Raw genomic sequence first — 16869 nt, 5'->3', positions numbered from 1 at the left:
CAATACTCCTTTGAGCAATGTTCTAAATCGATCCAAAGCCCATCACAAGAGGTACTGTACCAAACTAAGCATCCAGCACGGTACTGAACTTGTCCCGATATCTCTTAATTGGTTTTGCGCTTCCCTACTAGATGTACAACTGAGATTTCTTCCATCACTCCAATACAACCCGGACATCCATTCGGACCTTTAAAACTCCACCTCCACTAGAGAATTTATATCATTTTGCATCCAGAGTACTAAGTGAGATGAGATTCATTTTCAGGTTTGGAACATGTCAAACCTGATCAATTATTCTAACTGTCCCATCCCGTATCCTAACTCTGATTCGATCAATCTCAGCAATACGGTAAGATTGGATGTTTTCCATTACAACTCCGCCTTGCTGAACAACTTTATATGTCTGAAAGAAATTTCGATTGGAACACATATGATGCGAACATGCTGAATCGAGAATCCACTCTTCGTCAGGCTTAGATTCCACGTCAAATATCATGGTCAACATCACATCTCCACTGTCTGAAAATTTCTCAACTACATTTGTTTCATCTGAAGTCAAAGGTTGCGCTGCACGATTTGCAGCTAAATCACATTTAGTTTGCAACTTATCACAATTCTTTGAATATGTCCCTTTCTCCTACAGTAGAAGCAGTATAAATTGTCGAAGTTCATCCTCGATCTATCCCTCCGTCGATCACCATGAGATACCAGAGCTTCTTCATCCCTCGATATTGCTTCAACCAAATGCTTCAACTTCTCCTTTAAGTGCAAAGCATCATAGATGTTGTCTATAGTCAAAGTATCTCGATTATACAAAATGGTATCCCGAAACGACTCATAAGAGCCAAGCAACGAACATAATAAGATTAAGGCAAAATCCTCTTTATCGTACTTAATCTCCAACGTTTCCAAATCTACGATAATTTCATTGAACACGGCAATATGGTCTTCCAACGACTCTCCTTCCACCATGGGATAGGAATACAGCTTCTGCTTTAGAGTCAGTTTACTGGTAAGACTCTTGGTCATACATAACTGCTCTAATTTCAACCACAAAGCAACTGATATTTTCTCCTTCAAGATATCCTGTAAAATATAGTTGGATAGATGAAGATGAATCAACGACAAAGCTTTCCGATCTCTCCGTTGTCCAATTAGCTAGCATTTTCTCAAAATCCAGCAACACATCATCTAAATCCAACTGTGCCAAAATAACTTTCACCTTTATTTGCCACAAAGAAAACCTTGTATTGCGATTCAATTGCGGAATATCCTACTTCAAAACAGTCACATCTGAAAAACCTCAACCAATCTACAACAAGAACAAAGCTCTAATACCACTTATTGGATTCGGAAGGATTGTAGTGAATGAGATTAATAAAACGATATGAAGTAACGAAGATCGCAACGTGAAACAATATTTAAAAGTAAAGAAATTAACAAAAAAAGTTAATCGCAGAAGCACAACGTTTTATTAATCGACAAGCAATTATTGCTTGAACAAAACTGAAAAAGAATACCACTATTTATAATTATATGGCATAGCATAAAGATGATAATAATATGGAATAAGGAAATAATATATTTCCCTAAAAACAACGTGAAATATAAGGAAACAATTTATTTCCAAAAAAAATTCACCATAATTTGGGTCGCAAACCCAACATAGGCCTCTTTTGGGAGTGATTTTTTACCTCAAAAAATTGATTTTTTTAAACTGTTATTTAACTATTTTAGCCATAATTTTTTTACTTCTTCTCTTACAGGTAATCCCCACTTTTTTTCTAACGGTCAAAAAATTAATTCTCAAAATCACTACTGAGCAAGCCCATAATCATTACAATTCGCTTTGATAATTTAGTCCATATATGTTAGGGTTAAAATCAGATTTTTAATATATTTTAATAAAAATTAATAAAATGTGTGTTTAAAAAATTACAGATATAACAAAATGTGTTATTAAAATAAATTGTTAGTTTTAATTTCAATCAAACAGGAGTTTAATATATACTATTCGTCCCCCTTTTCTCAGCTATACGTAACTAAGAAAAGTTAAAATGCCATGGTCAGTCTTTTCTTCTAATGCCGACAAAACCTTCCTCAGCGGCACGTGGAAGTGGTTTATATATTTAACACGTTCACATTTCATTTCAAATAAAATCATTTTCCTTTATAGATAAAAGTCAACAAATGTATAGTTTAACAAGCAATTCTACCCACAAAACCTTATATTGGGTTGGAACCACACCCTCCAAACCACATTTATCCACAGGGAAAAAAAAAAAAAAAAACTATAAAGTAACACAAATAACAAAAATACACGTGTCAACTTCAAACTTGCGATAAAGAAAAATATTTTCTTTAGATTTAACACGCATTTGTTACATCATTTTTTAACTAATAAAACTCTATTTCACATAAAATCTTAAAGATTAGCTACTTAACATCTATTTCTCAAAATAATAATAAAACCGAGATTCCCCATTTTTGGTAATGAAAATGGGGGGAATAGTGTTTTGTTGAAAAAATGAGCAGTTGAAAAAGAATGGAAATTTTTTTATTTTCGTGTAATATTATTTTATAAAAGATTGTGTAGTTGAAAATAGGAGAGAAAAAAATAGAATGTAATGGAATGTAATTTAATAAGGATCAAACAGGGGTAGTATGAACCGGCTTACGCAACTTGCAAGAACATCCTTACTTTCCTGGAAACCAGCAGTAGAATGTGTTGACTCTTTCCTCACCAAACCACAAATGCAAATTGAATATGGTTTTCAGCTGTTTTTCTTTGAATATATTCAATCCAGACCCTTATGCCCGTCTCTGTTCACCGAAAGGATCAATATTAGCCCTTTAGGGTTGCTTGCTTCAGCATTTTAACAAAATAACAAATAGAAAACAATGATATGAAGATAAGATATGTATGTGTCGAATTAGTGGACCCACTTACCCCCACCCCACTCTATTCCACTCTTTCTTGTGAGTGCTTATATATAAGAAGCCACGCACAACTTCCTAGAAATATTGATCTTAACCAGTTTTAATCTTTCAACTGGTATAGAAAGGATCAAAGCATAATAATAGAGATTTTCATATATTTCAATACCCCAACAACTTCCTCTTTCTCTACCAAGTTATCTATTTCTACGTCTGAAGGTCAGTTTATTTGTCTATATATCTGTTCAAGGAAGAAGAAGAAGTGCATACACTTGACAATTTTTTGACTTAAACAAGGTAAGCATTTTATTTCATATGTTTTGATGTTCCTATTATATATTTTTTCGATTTTCTCGAGAAATATTATGCTACTAGTAATTTGTGTTTTTGGTTTAAAGTTCAAGTAAGCAGAAGGGAAAATGGACGATAAAATGCGGGCTTCAAGAAGACAAACAAGCCGGAGTATGAGCAGAAGCATTGGGAGAAGTCTAAGTAGGGCTAACTGGAATGTGGAGGATGTTTTTTCCGGCTCCACGAATAGGCGGAGTGCTCGAGCCGAGGAAGATGAAGAAGCTCTACGATGGGCTGCTCTCGAAAAGTTACCAACTTACGACAGATTAAGAAAAACTGTCCTAAAATCCTTCGAAGAAACTGCGAATCAAGCCAGTAAGGTTGTGCACAAGGAGGTTGATGTGAGAAAACTTGACATGAATGATCGACAAGAATTTATCGACCGGCTTTTCAAGGTTGCTGAGGAAGATAACGAAAAGTTTTTGAGGAAGTTTAGGAACAGAATTGACAGGTAACCTTTTCTATCTATGTCCTCAATTGTTTAATTAATACTAAGTTGTAATTCTTGAGTAAACTCTACCTGTCTTATGCAAATAGAAAATGAAGGATAACCTTTCTTACATTGAAATGTAAGAGCAAAGTCTTGTATTTTAAGTGTTGTTAATTATGTTTTACGCTTGATTATGAGTAAGTAGTTTTCAAGAATATAATAAATCACTAACAATTTATTGCAGCAAAAGCAAGCAAACACCCAAAAGAAACCAAAAAAGCATAATTTCACAAGGCTAATTTACTGTGCAGTGTAAAAAGGAATGATTCGCTCAAGATTTTCAACAGTTCACCAGCAAAATTTTAAAGTATTACAATATAATTACTCAAAAACGACCCCATGACGTACGCTATAACGGTGTAATCAGTGATAACAAAAGTACAAGCAAACAATTGTTAAATATAAGCTACTTTTATAATTACAACCTGTATGCTTGACTTAGTAATCAATATGACTATAATTTCATTTCATATTTAGTTATTAATTATTTTTATTACAGAGTTGGAATTACCCTTCCTACAGTAGAAGTGAGATATGAACACTTAACCGTGGAGGCCGATTGCTTCGTAGGCGACAGAGCTCTTCCGACTTTACCAAACGCTGCTCGTAATATCGTTGAGACAGCATTAACTTGTTTCGGCATCAGACTGGCTGAGAAAACAAAACTCACAATATTAAAAGATGCTTCTGGGATCATAAAACCGTCTAGGTAATTTCATTGCTCAAAAAATTGTTACGTCTCAAGATTGTCATTCTTAATTATAGCTACTTTCTTTATTCCTTAAACTGCTTAGCCAAAAATCACATTCAAATACCATGTTTACTAATCTTGATGTATTTCTATCGGCTACATTTTGTAGGATGACACTTCTATTAGGGCCACCGTCGTCCGGGAAAACAACACTTTTGTTAGCTCTGGCCGGAAAGTTAGACCCGACCCTAAAGGTCAGTGAAATCCATACCTACATTATCCATGAATGTTATTGATAGACTCTTTTAACTTATTTTGCATTGAAAAAATTTAATGTGGAACAGACAAGGGGAGAAATCACATATAATGGGCATCAACTCAATGAATTTGTCCCTCAGAAAACATCAGCATACATTAGCCAGAATGATATTCATGTAGGAGAAATGACAGTCAAAGAAACCCTGGATTTCTCAGCTAGGTGTCAAGGAGTTGGATCCCGATACGGTAATTGTAGATAAATTCAATATAAGTTTTATTGTAATTTTTCATGGAAATAATTATGTTCTAACTATCAAAATTAAAATAGAACTTTTGACTGAGCTTGCAAAAAGAGAAAGGGATGCCGGTATCTTTCCCGAGGCAGAGGTTGATCTTTTTATGAAGGTAATGAAAAATAAAAAATAAAAAAATTAAAGAACGATTTAAATTTAAATTTTCCATTTTTGTCAAAGATTTTAATGTTTTAATTTAACATTCTGCCATTTATTTTTGTTTCTATCAGGCAACTGCAATAGAAGGAGTTGAGAGTAGTCTCATTACAGACTATACTCTTAGGGTAAGACTTAATCAAATTTAATTAAGTCATAAAAAATAAATTTTGGGATTAAATAACTAAATTGCCGACATCTAAATAATTTATAAGAATTAATTATCACTTCATGATTGTCCATTCTAATAACAGTGTAAGAACATTAATAATATCACGTGAACGTGGTGATTCCATATTTTTCATATTTTTAATATTAATAAATATTCTTTCTAGGTGAAAATTTTCTCCTTACCTACTTTGCCATGGGACCCATATTTTTGTTGGGTGGATACTGTGGGACCCAGTGGTTACTTTTCAAATTTTGGTTCTCTGAATGGGGCCTACGCAATTATATGTTATGGTTGGTGAACGAAAATCCCAATCAACTTTTAAAAAAAAAAAAAAGAAAAAAAGAAAAAAAAAGCATCATCGAATTACTATACATGTATTCACACACATGCATAGATATATTAATAATATTTAAATTATGTGATGCAGATATTGGGGCTTGACATGTGTCGAGACACAATTGTCGGGGATGAAATGATACGAGGGATTTCTGGAGGACAAAAGAAACGTGTCACAACTGGTAATGAACTGAAACCACTTATATTTCAATTGACTTGAAAAATTAATATGTTAAATGACACATAGCGGTACTATGAATCTGTTGACCAAAGCCTAAGTGGAATTGCCTAACCTTATCTGCACAAAACCGACCTAAATACACATTCTGTTTGTGGCCAATGCCAACAAATTAAAGCATTTCTATTTAAAATTGACTATGCATTGCCCAAATTTCTCGACCCATGTTGAGCCTGAAGTGGACCAAGAAACTCCATAGACTTATAAAACCCAAGTGATGGCCCGACCCGTGTTTTACGTGTAATATTTTTATTTATTTACAACCAAATCATTGGAACAGTAGGAGAAATATAGAATGTGAAGAAATAAAGGCCATAATCTAACCAAACTCCAAAAGATAATGCAGCAAACAGGAGATCTATATGACTTGGATAAAAGACAATTCTGAACATATTAGTTGAATAATAGATATATGTAGCTAAATGTAATGTGAAAATAAATGAAATTAGCATCATAACTATATGTGTTAAGACTTTGATTCTTACCTTTGTTGATACAGGGGAGATGATTGTTGGGCCAACCAAAACACTGTTTATGGACGAAATATCAACGGGTCTAGACAGCTCCACAACATTTCAGATAGTAAAGTGCTTGCAACAAATTGTACACCTTACTGAAGCAACCGTCTTGATGTCTCTCCTCCAGCCAGCTCCAGAGACATTTGAACTCTTCGATGATATCATTCTCTTATCAGAAGGCCAGATTGTCTATCAGGGTCCACGAGAGCACGTCCTTGAGTTCTTTGAGAGCTGTGGATTCAAGTGTCCAGAGAGAAAGGGAACTGCCGATTTCTTGCAAGAGGTGACATCAAGAAAAGATCAGGAACAATATTGGACAGACCGAAGCAAACCATACACATACATTCCAGTAAGTGAGTTCGCAAAAAGATTCAAGCATTTCCATGTGGGTCTTCGCCTTGAAAATGAACTCTCAGTTCCTTATGACAAGAGCCGAAGTCATAAGGCAGCTCTAGTGTTTAAAAAGTACTCAGTCCCGACAAGAGAACTTCTCAAAGCCAACTTCGACAAGGAATGGCTATTGATCAAAAGAAATTCTTTCGTCTATGTATTCAAGACTGTCCAAATCATCATTGTGGCAATCATCACATCTACCGTCTTTTTGAGAACTGAATTACACACTAGGAATGAAAATGATGGTGCTGTATACATAGGTGCACTATTGTTTAGCATGATATGCAATACGTTCAATGGTTTCTCTGAGCTCTCTCTCGCCATACAGAGACTTCCCGTCTTCTACAAGCAGAGGGACCTTCTTTTCCATCCACCCTGGGCATTCACCCTGCCAACGATTCTACTAAAAATACCCATATCAATATTTGAGACTATTGTGTGGATGGTCATTGCATACTACACCATTGGATTTGCCCCCGAAGCTAGCAGGTAACTAACTATACATTTATGTTTGCTTACATCTTATTTCCACTTAGCTAACCGAGTCAATAATTATATGAAATTACCAGGACTATCTTGAGTTAAAAGTTGATAATTTAATGGACATAATTGCAAACCTATTGAGAAGTATTGACTCAAACTATCAAACCCAATTTTTTGACAGAGCTAAGCCATACTAATATTTCAGAATTTGCATTAATGTAGAAGTAAATGCAATTTAGTATGCATGTAATCAATCCGGTACTAAGGCGAAGGATACAATTACATACTTATGGCTGCTGGGAAGAATAAAACTTATAACAGTATAAAGTTGTCAGCAGTCTATAAACATCTCATGTCAACCCAAAGTACATGGAATGAGGCGCATGTAGGCCAGGGAAGAAACGATAATATATACATTTTCTTTGGCAGCCACCTAAAGCAATGAAAGAGAAATATAGCAGAAAGCCATACTAAATCTTGTGCTATTGATATTAACTTATTTTTCTTCTAAAACAGATAATTGCTTACATGCAATGTAAATATGAGTGATACTGAAATCTTTTGCCACATTTCAGGTTCTTCAAGCAACTATTGTTGATATTTGTGATCCAGCAAATGGCAGGGGGAATATTCAGGTTCACTGCAGCAATATGCAGGACCATGATTATCTCAAACACTGGTGGTGCTCTTACCCTTCTGCTTGTGTTCCTTTTGGGTGGTTTCATCCTTCCTAGAGGTTAGTTCAAGCACAAAAACCCAACTATGAATTGCAAAACACATTATAATTTTGCACAGTATGTAATGCTAATGACAGAAAGAGCGCAATAAGAAAGTAAATTGTATAATGCGTGCCTATTCCTAAATGACTTGAAAATGAACCTTCGAACTCGATTATTTTAGCACTCCTACAATTGCTTCTGTATCAACAGCAGGAATGTATTATGTATCAGATGATATCTTTATTTCTTTGTTTTTTGTTTCTCTTCAAAGAAATCAGTAATTTTTATTCTTTAATATTTTTAAAACTTGAAACCACAAAGTTTTCAAAGTAAAAGCTGAAAAAAAGTATTCTAAGTGGATAACCAATCTCTCGTCTATAGACAAGGACAAAGGGAGTGTAACAAAACAACAAAAGAGTAAAAAAAGGGATTTTGATTGACGGTATATATATTTAACAAGATACATGAAACATCCAACTCACTAGGAAATTTTTCTTTCATGCAGAAAAAATTCCAGTCTGGTGGAGGTGGGGTTACTGGGTTTCACCCCTGAGCTATGGTTACAATGCGATCGCAGTAAATGAGATGTTTGCTCCAAGATGGATGAACAAAATGGTAAAGTTCTATACATTTCCTTCAACTTTTGTTTCATTTGGTCTTTTATGACATGGTGTAGCGATGTCCATTCCCAGGCGAAATAAGGCTCTAGTGAAAGAGTTGAGTACACCCCCTCCTGGGGCAAAAGACCTATATTTTCCCACACAGTACTCTCAAGCCACATGGGGTCAATTCAAGTCCTGCCTCTGGAAGCAATGGTGGACTTACTGGAGAACTCCTGATTATAATCTAGTGAGATACTTCTTCACTTTGGCTTGTGCACTCATGGTAGGGACAATTTTCTGGAGAGTTGGCACAAAAAGGTTCATACTCTAAATCTAGGTTATCTAGGAATTTATTTCAAAAGTATCAGTAACAAGACTTGAATGCCACGGTGTTGATTCCTACTTTCTTATTTTGTGGCTTCAGGGAAAGTAGTGCAGATCTTTTGACTATCATTGGGGCCATGTATACTTCTGTGTTGTTTGTTGGAATCAATAACTGCTCAACCGTACAGCCAATAGTAGCCATCGAAAGAACTGTATTCTATAGGGAAAGAGCAGCAGGAATGTACTCAGCGTTGCCATATGCCATCGCACAGGTCAAGATTTAATTTCTCATTCGAATTATCTTCATCTTAACATACTTTTCATAGCATGAGAGATCAACTTGTGACTTCTCAAAATGAAGTTAATGAATGCCCGAACATACATGTAGTAAAAAAGCTAAATCAATTTAATATTAGTTTGTTGGTTACATTACTTGCAGGTCATTGTAGAAATACCATATGTCCTTGTTCAGACTACGTATTATACTCTTATAGTGTACGCTATGGTGAGCTTTCAGTGGACAGCTGCTAAATTCTTTTGGTTCTTCTTTGTGAACTTCTTTTCCTTCCTCTACTTCACATACTATGGAATGATGACTGTCTCCATCACGCCAAACCACCAAGTGGCAGCAATCTTTGCAGCAGCTTTTTATGCACTTTTCAATCTATTCTCTGGTTTCTTTATCCCTAGACCAGTAAGTTATTTCAGTCAAAATTATTAAAGTTTAATGATGATCTTCAAATTGAGCACATTTTTTGAAATTTTCCCCTCTTGAAATTTCAGAGTATTCCCAAATGGTGGGTATGGTACTACTGGATTTGCCCAGTGGCATGGACAGTGTACGGACTGATTATAGGCCAGTATGGAGACATGGAGGAAACCATTACAGTGCCTGGGATGTCCTCCGCCCCTATGATTAAAAATTATATTCAAGATCATTTTGGTTATGATCCCAACTTTAAAGGACCAGTTGCCGCAGTGTTGGTTGGTTTCACGGTCTTCTTCGCATTCTTATTTGCCTATTGCATCAAGAAACTGAACTTCCAAATGAGGTAGGATCGATTGGTAATCAAAGCAAATTGTATATAAATTTATCAAGCATCTCCAGGTAGAATAAGAAAATGTTTGTAGAAGCCTATATTAAGTTAAAATCATAGAATAGAGTATGCTTCCTTCTCCATCCCCAAAGTTATAAGTTCACACTTCCCTGATAGGGTGAATGTGTGTGTATTCCTAAGTTTTGAGACCTACATAGATGAAATGTAATTATTTCTTGAATTTTGTTAAATTATATCCAAAAAAGTTATCTTTGTGGGGAATTATAAGTTGTCACTTTACCTAGCCTCCAGAAAGCTAATATTTTAACTGAGGTCATTAGTGATTATGATTCTATCGACATTACAATAAGATTCCTGAATTCAATTCCAACATAGATGCTATTTTACAAATTATACGCTGCACAAACAAAATACGTATGATGCAGGCAAAATTAAAGCAATATAATTCATATCATCAATATAAAATTATAGACGAACATGAACGATAACAAACGAAAAATTAGTAGCTTATTAAAACCATTCCCCGTTCACGTGAAAGGAGGAAAAGAAATTTAAGGCCCATACCTCATATTAATCATTTGCAGATTCTGGAGAAAATCATACCATTTCCAACGCCCTAACCAAGATTTCTCCAAGTGATTTTCGTAAACGGTCAAATATTCGAACTTTTGATTATCGGAATTTAGAGCTTAAAATTGGAAATGGGAAAAGATTAGATTCCAAATTCTGTTTCACCAACTCCAGTTCTATCCTCTGAATTCCATGTAAACCAACACAACGAGGGAAATCCACAAAATGAGGGAAATTGGTGAATTTGTTTAAATGGACATTTTCTAAAGTTAATTATTAGTGATTAATGTTTTAAGAATAACGAAACGTCCCCAAAATTTTCTATTTTTTGCACTAATTTTCAACAATTTTCTATTTTATGCATTAATATCTTAACATTTTTTGGTCAAATTTTTTAACTTTAAAACCTTCAATGATTTACACATCTTATCTTTTATCACGATTTTCATCCAAATATTATATTAACATATACTGTCTCGAGCTTATGTATTTGTCTTTTTATCTTACTCAAAATACTAAGGACAAATAAATCTTTAATCTATCATAATGGATTTTTTGGTTGTTAAATATAATGGCACCACATTTTGTAATTATTAAACTACATTTTAATTGTATGAAAAATTCATAATCTTTACCCACTATAATATTTATGTTTCAAAAAAAAAAAAAAATTTAATCGCATTTTTATTTTCAAATTATCATTAATTATTCATGGTTATGATTTCTCTCCAAAATTTTCTTTAAGATAAAGTAAAAAGTCTCACTTGCCTACTCTATTTAAATAAGCCAAAAAAAGAAAAAAGAAAAAAAAATAATCCAAAATGTGGATAAATATCTGATCCTAAAAATTTGATGAAAAAAGTTTAGAATATAGATGTGATAATGAATACAAGTTAATATCTTTTAATATAATTAAAATGTGGTGTATTTATTATTAAAAAATGTTTTGTGAATATAATCATGGAATCACACCTTTTTTTGGTCGTCATTTGGAATAAAATATGCTAATTAAAATAAAGTTGAAACTAAAATACAACAACAAGAAGTTGGAGACATAAGTGCAAAAGTTAAGGACCTTGATTAGAATTATAACTTCGTTAGTTAATAATCAATGTGGTGCGAATATAATAAAGTTAAGGGATAATTGAGGCTCCAAACCTTTAAAATATTAAAAGATTTTTTTCAAATCTTTAATTTGTTTCAAATGTTATTTCAAACCTTTCAAAACGTTGCAGTAGGGTCCTTTTTGACGGTTTTCATCCAAATATCTGTTAGTTGATTAAAAATTTTGACTTTGACCATATTTTTAAAAGAGTAAAATATAAACTTTCCATTTACTACATTAAAATAAGTTAAAAATTAAATTAGAAAAAATAACCCTCCTCTTCTCCCCCCATACCCACACCTAAAGAAGAAGATGAAGAAGGTAACATCAAAAGAGGCAGGGATTTGAAAATGTGCACAAATAAATACCTCACCATAAAGCCAGATCCATTTCATCATTAAGGATCTCACAGTACAAATTGCAGAGAGTGAAAAGTGTTCATACAAATCAAGATCAAGAGAATGTTTTTAAAGGAAGTGAATGCCTAGTTCGCTAATGTGTTTGCCCAAGTCTTCTAATATTCCTCACACACTCGGAATCTACCATTGACAAATAAATATAAGCCGCCTACTTTCCCAACTTGCTCCTCATCTCCCAATGAAGAAAAACCTTCGCATCTTTTCCATTTTCTTTGTGTACGTGTATGCTTAGTTACATATAAAAATATATGTATAGAATAGGCTAATGACAAACGAAATGGTAGACGGTGAAGAGGAGCTCGATGTTTGCTCGAGTTTCAACGGCTATTGACACATGGAATTGCAGATATTACTGCCAAAATTACAGAGGGGAATGAGAAAAAGAGGAGGGTTTTTAAAAAAAAATTATTTTAATGTAGGAAATGAAAAGTTGCTATTTTAACATTTTAAAATATTTAAAATATGGTCAAAGTCAATTTTTTTAGTCAACTAACAGATAATTAGATGAAAACTGTTCAAAAGGGCCCACTGCAACGTTTCAAAAGGTTTGGGTGACGGTTGCAATAAATTAAAAATTTGGAAAAAGCCTACTAATTTTTTAAAAGTTTGGGGCCTCTGCTGTAATTATCCCTAAAGTTAATTATTGCCTATTAATGTTTTACTTACCAAATTTGGGGAAATTTTGGGGATTCGTTGCTGTCCCCAAACTTTCATAAGTATAATATCTATATCTCGACCTAATATTTATTGCACTCTATAATCATGACTCTATCATGTAGGTATGATAAAGACTCGTAGACCAATATCGTTAAGAGTAAAGTAGGAATCCATTGTGATTTTGGACATCACCAAAGAGCACTGATAAAATAATGCATTTGAAGCCCTCATTTGGTCCCCGTTACATCTTATCAAATTAAATTGAATTTTTCTCTCTCATATTTTCAACCACACAATCTACAATAAAATAATATTACACGTAAATCGAAAAAAAAAATTATTCTTTTACAACCATTTATTTTTCAAAGAAAACACCATTCCCCCCATTATAATCAAAATCAATGGGGGCCAAACTGGGGCTAAATCATATAAAATATTGCTACTAAAATGAAATGCAGGCTTAGAATCAAATTTCCCCGCAATTCAACAAGGACAACATCCACTAACAGGATTTTTTGTATAAATTCTTGGGAAAAAGACCAAAATAATAAAATACATGTTCATGAAATTATTTGTTTCGATTCAAAACTCATCACAAGTGTACGGTTTGTTAACAAGTAGTATAATAGACTATGAATCCAAGTATCGATCCCACAAGGATTGAATTAGTTCAAATCAACCTATTATGACCTTAACCGAAACACGAAAGTAAAATTGATGTATTGTGATTTAGCTAAAGAAGATGTAAACTATGATGCAATTATGAATGAAAGAAATATATTAAATGCAAAATGACTTAGACACAATTTACTAGAATTTATGGAATTAATGAAGTTACTAACGCACTAGGATCACGAATCCCCAAGCAATACCTGTTCAATTTTCAACCTTGCAAATTTGACACACAGTCCCACAAAAGAGAATTAATATTCCTATTTTAATTTATCAATCTCTCTCGAGTAATACCAAACCTACCCCAATATGTGATTCGATTATATTTCTATGACGAATACTAACATACCGAAATGCATTATGATTTTCAAGAATATCCAACAATTCACACAAGGCATAGAGGTATATTTCTATCCCCTATCGGATCTTATGATCATTTATACTATGTCGAACCTATTTTCCTTCTTTCGAATGCATAAAACAGGCCACCAAAATCATATAATTACTACACAATAACAATATGAAAATAAAAACATAATAAATCATTCAATTCCAGAACATGCGTTTAAATACGTCAAATATCCAAATTAAAAATCAAACGTAGTATTGCAAGGTTCATCGATCTCCTAACAATGAAAAATCTAGCCTAACATGCTAAAAAGAAGAAAATATAAAAATAGTTGAAGAAACGTCATCACTCGAATCAAGTTTCAATCGAATTTTCACTTGGCGCGATGTTTTCCTCTTGAATCTCTCTTCGTTTCTCCTTCAAAATCTCTCAAAAACTTGTAAAAACGGCATTCCCTTCGTTCTGAATGTCTTTTGGTATTTATATCATGTGAAAATTTTGTTACCAAAAGAGTTTCAATCGTACAATGAAAGTAAAATTTTTGCTTCAGAAAACTACCATGCGACCGCATAGTTATGATTTGTGCGGCCGCATGGTTATGCCATGTTGCGTAAAAAATTTCCTGCCCTCATGTGTACGATCGCAAGGGAGATCTACCATGCGGCCGTATGGTAGATGCTCACTTCCATTTTCTCTACTTTGATCCCTCTACTTGAATCTTTCACTTTTTGGCATCTTTTTTTCGTTCTTTCTATTCCATCATCCCAAGATATCATCAATTGACATTTGGCTAAATCAATTTCTCGATTTGTTCATTGGGTCAACTTTTGGATAATTGCACCTTGGTCCCTGAACTTCCACTTTTTGTCATTTTGGTCTTTTTTCGCATCTTTTCTCCTAAATTTCACCATATTCATCGGTGTTCCCTACAATTTACAATTGTAACGAGATTAAGTTACAATTCAATCATTTTGCTCATTATTAAGTCATGTTTGTGACCTAAATAAATATGCAAAAACACACTTATCAAACCCTTCAAACTTGAACTATTGTTTGTCTTCAAACAAGATAGTGACTCAATTCTGAACAAACATGACTTAATACCCTGTTGTGGCTCAGGATTGGACTAAGTATTTGACTTTATGAAAATTTATCTGTGCAAACATGACATCAACATTTACCTGTTAAATGCAAGTTAACGTGTGTGTGTGAATTCATGCCAACATATCAGGTTCATAATGGATTTAAGCTCCGACCTCGAGTGATCAAATGTATCCTTACTCGCTCGAGAGATACACAATCCCCCAAACTTATTCTTTTCACTCAATTATCCCGGGGTTGTATTTTAAGATTAGGAATTTACATAGTTGTAGTCCTCACTCTCTCATAGTTTGGATTAGTCTTACTATCATAAGTTTACATTTCAACAAGTGAAGGCTCTCCTAAATTTGATTGCTTCAACACTCAAGATTAAACTAGGTTACTTGCCTCGCCTCAGAGGTATAGTCTTTTCAACCAAATGTCCAAGGGCTTTTTGTCATGTTATTGTCTCACTTCTTTTTTTGTTCTTCTCACTTTTCTCTAATTTTTTCTGATTGATTATCATCTTCTCATTTACTTTCTATATAACTCATGTAACAAGTTTTAGGCCGATAATTCCAAAACCAGTTGGCTTTAGGGCACTAGGTTTTAAACCCTTGCAGGCTTATTCACTCGAGTTATAAAGGCTCGATCAGATAACTTTTAATTAACCTCTTTCCATCTTGCTTTCTATATGACCCATGTATCGAGCTTTAGGTCGGTGACTCCTAAACCAGTTGGCTTTAGGGCACCAGATTTTGAAATATCCTTACAGGCTTACTTGCTCGAGTCATAAAAGCATGAAAAGAAGTGTTATATTCTCACATATTAATTTTATGCCCTTTGTTATTTTTCTAGACATTTAGTTTCCAAAACCAATCCCCAATTTAAGATTTTCACCTACTCTTCACTCCATTGGTCTAGGCAATCCACACAATAAAGTTCATGCACGGAGCCCCCGCTCATCTCAATGCTTCCCTATAATAGCTCAACCATCACCAAACCGTCTTAAGGTAATTCATGGGTTAACTCAATAGATGGTTATCATTCTTCTCCTACTTTATACTCAAAATCCAGTCATTCACCTAATATGTCAAGCATGAATAGCGTGCATAGATAATGTCAAATGTTGCATCAACAAGTATTAGTTAGTCTCATTAACACCAGATCCAAAGTTTTGCAGTTTAAACTAGTCTAATAATATCATTCAGCTAACAAGGTTATCAAGCTCACACAAGCATGCATGAAGAGAATAAAACAAACTGAATAAAATGCAAAGAATTTTTTTTCTTTTTTTTTTTTTTTTACACTCGTCATGCATACATTATGCAGTAATGGAAAACAGATAATGATGAACACAGATAAAGATTTAAAATTATATCACCCTCCTCAAATTTAGTTAATACATTGTCCCCAATGGAAGATTAACAAAAGATTGAAGACATAACTTTAAGAACAAAATGAAGAAAAAAAACAAATGGGTTAAACGGTACTCCCTTGATCAAAATGGATGAGGTGGCGGGAAATTGGGTCTTGATGTGCCATCATCTGACAGTGGAGGGTGTCGTCCAAGGAGTTGCTGTATCATTCGCTCATCAGGGCGGACTGCTGTGCCTGCTCGGCCTGGATGGCTCTCATGTTTTCCCATGTGTCATTTACCCGCAACTGGATGCCGTCCACCCGGCCCACATACATGTTCAGCCGGCCATTTATGGTATCAATCTCCCGTCGCATGACTGAGTTGTCATTGTCAAGGTATTCAATTTCTCCTTTTTGACTCGATAATCCTCATTGTGAGGGTTCCTTTGTATATATAGGAATAATAAGGCAAATTAAATGGGTAAATGTTAGCTATCACTGTACATGAATGGAAATTGAGCAATTTTCTACCAATTACAACTAATAAACAAAGCTATACAAAGCATCTCTAATTCTGGCGTTAATTACTTGCTGGCCGTCAATTACTCTTTCTATCTAATTGACATCCCCCCTCAAATT

The 16869-nt window shown here is 34.1% G+C and overlaps 1 protein-coding gene across 1 annotated transcript; it reads left to right on the top strand.

Moving 5' to 3' along the window:
- Positions 1-2993: 2993 nt before the first annotated feature.
- On the top strand, positions 2994-10280 carry LOC111366880 (ABC transporter G family member 35-like). The gene is made up of 15 exons (XM_022987566.1): positions 2994-3234; positions 3336-3739; positions 4278-4487; positions 4639-4723; positions 4814-4973; positions 5056-5132; positions 5251-5304; positions 5776-5866; positions 6422-7322; positions 7892-8052; positions 8541-8697; positions 8728-8955; positions 9062-9233; positions 9401-9655; positions 9745-10280. The coding sequence occupies exons 2-15, from the start codon at positions 3357-3359 to the stop codon at positions 10015-10017; spliced, it is 3207 nt and encodes a 1068-aa protein (XP_022843334.1). The 5' UTR covers positions 2994-3234; positions 3336-3356; the 3' UTR covers positions 10018-10280.
- Positions 10281-16869: the final 6589 nt, after the last annotated feature.

This window comes from Olea europaea, chromosome 18 (genome assembly GCF_002742605.1).
Source record: "Olea europaea var. sylvestris chromosome 18, O_europaea_v1, whole genome shotgun sequence".
Taxonomy (NCBI): Eukaryota; Viridiplantae; Streptophyta; class Magnoliopsida; order Lamiales; family Oleaceae; genus Olea; species Olea europaea.
This window is presented reverse-complemented; position numbering and strand designations above follow the sequence as displayed.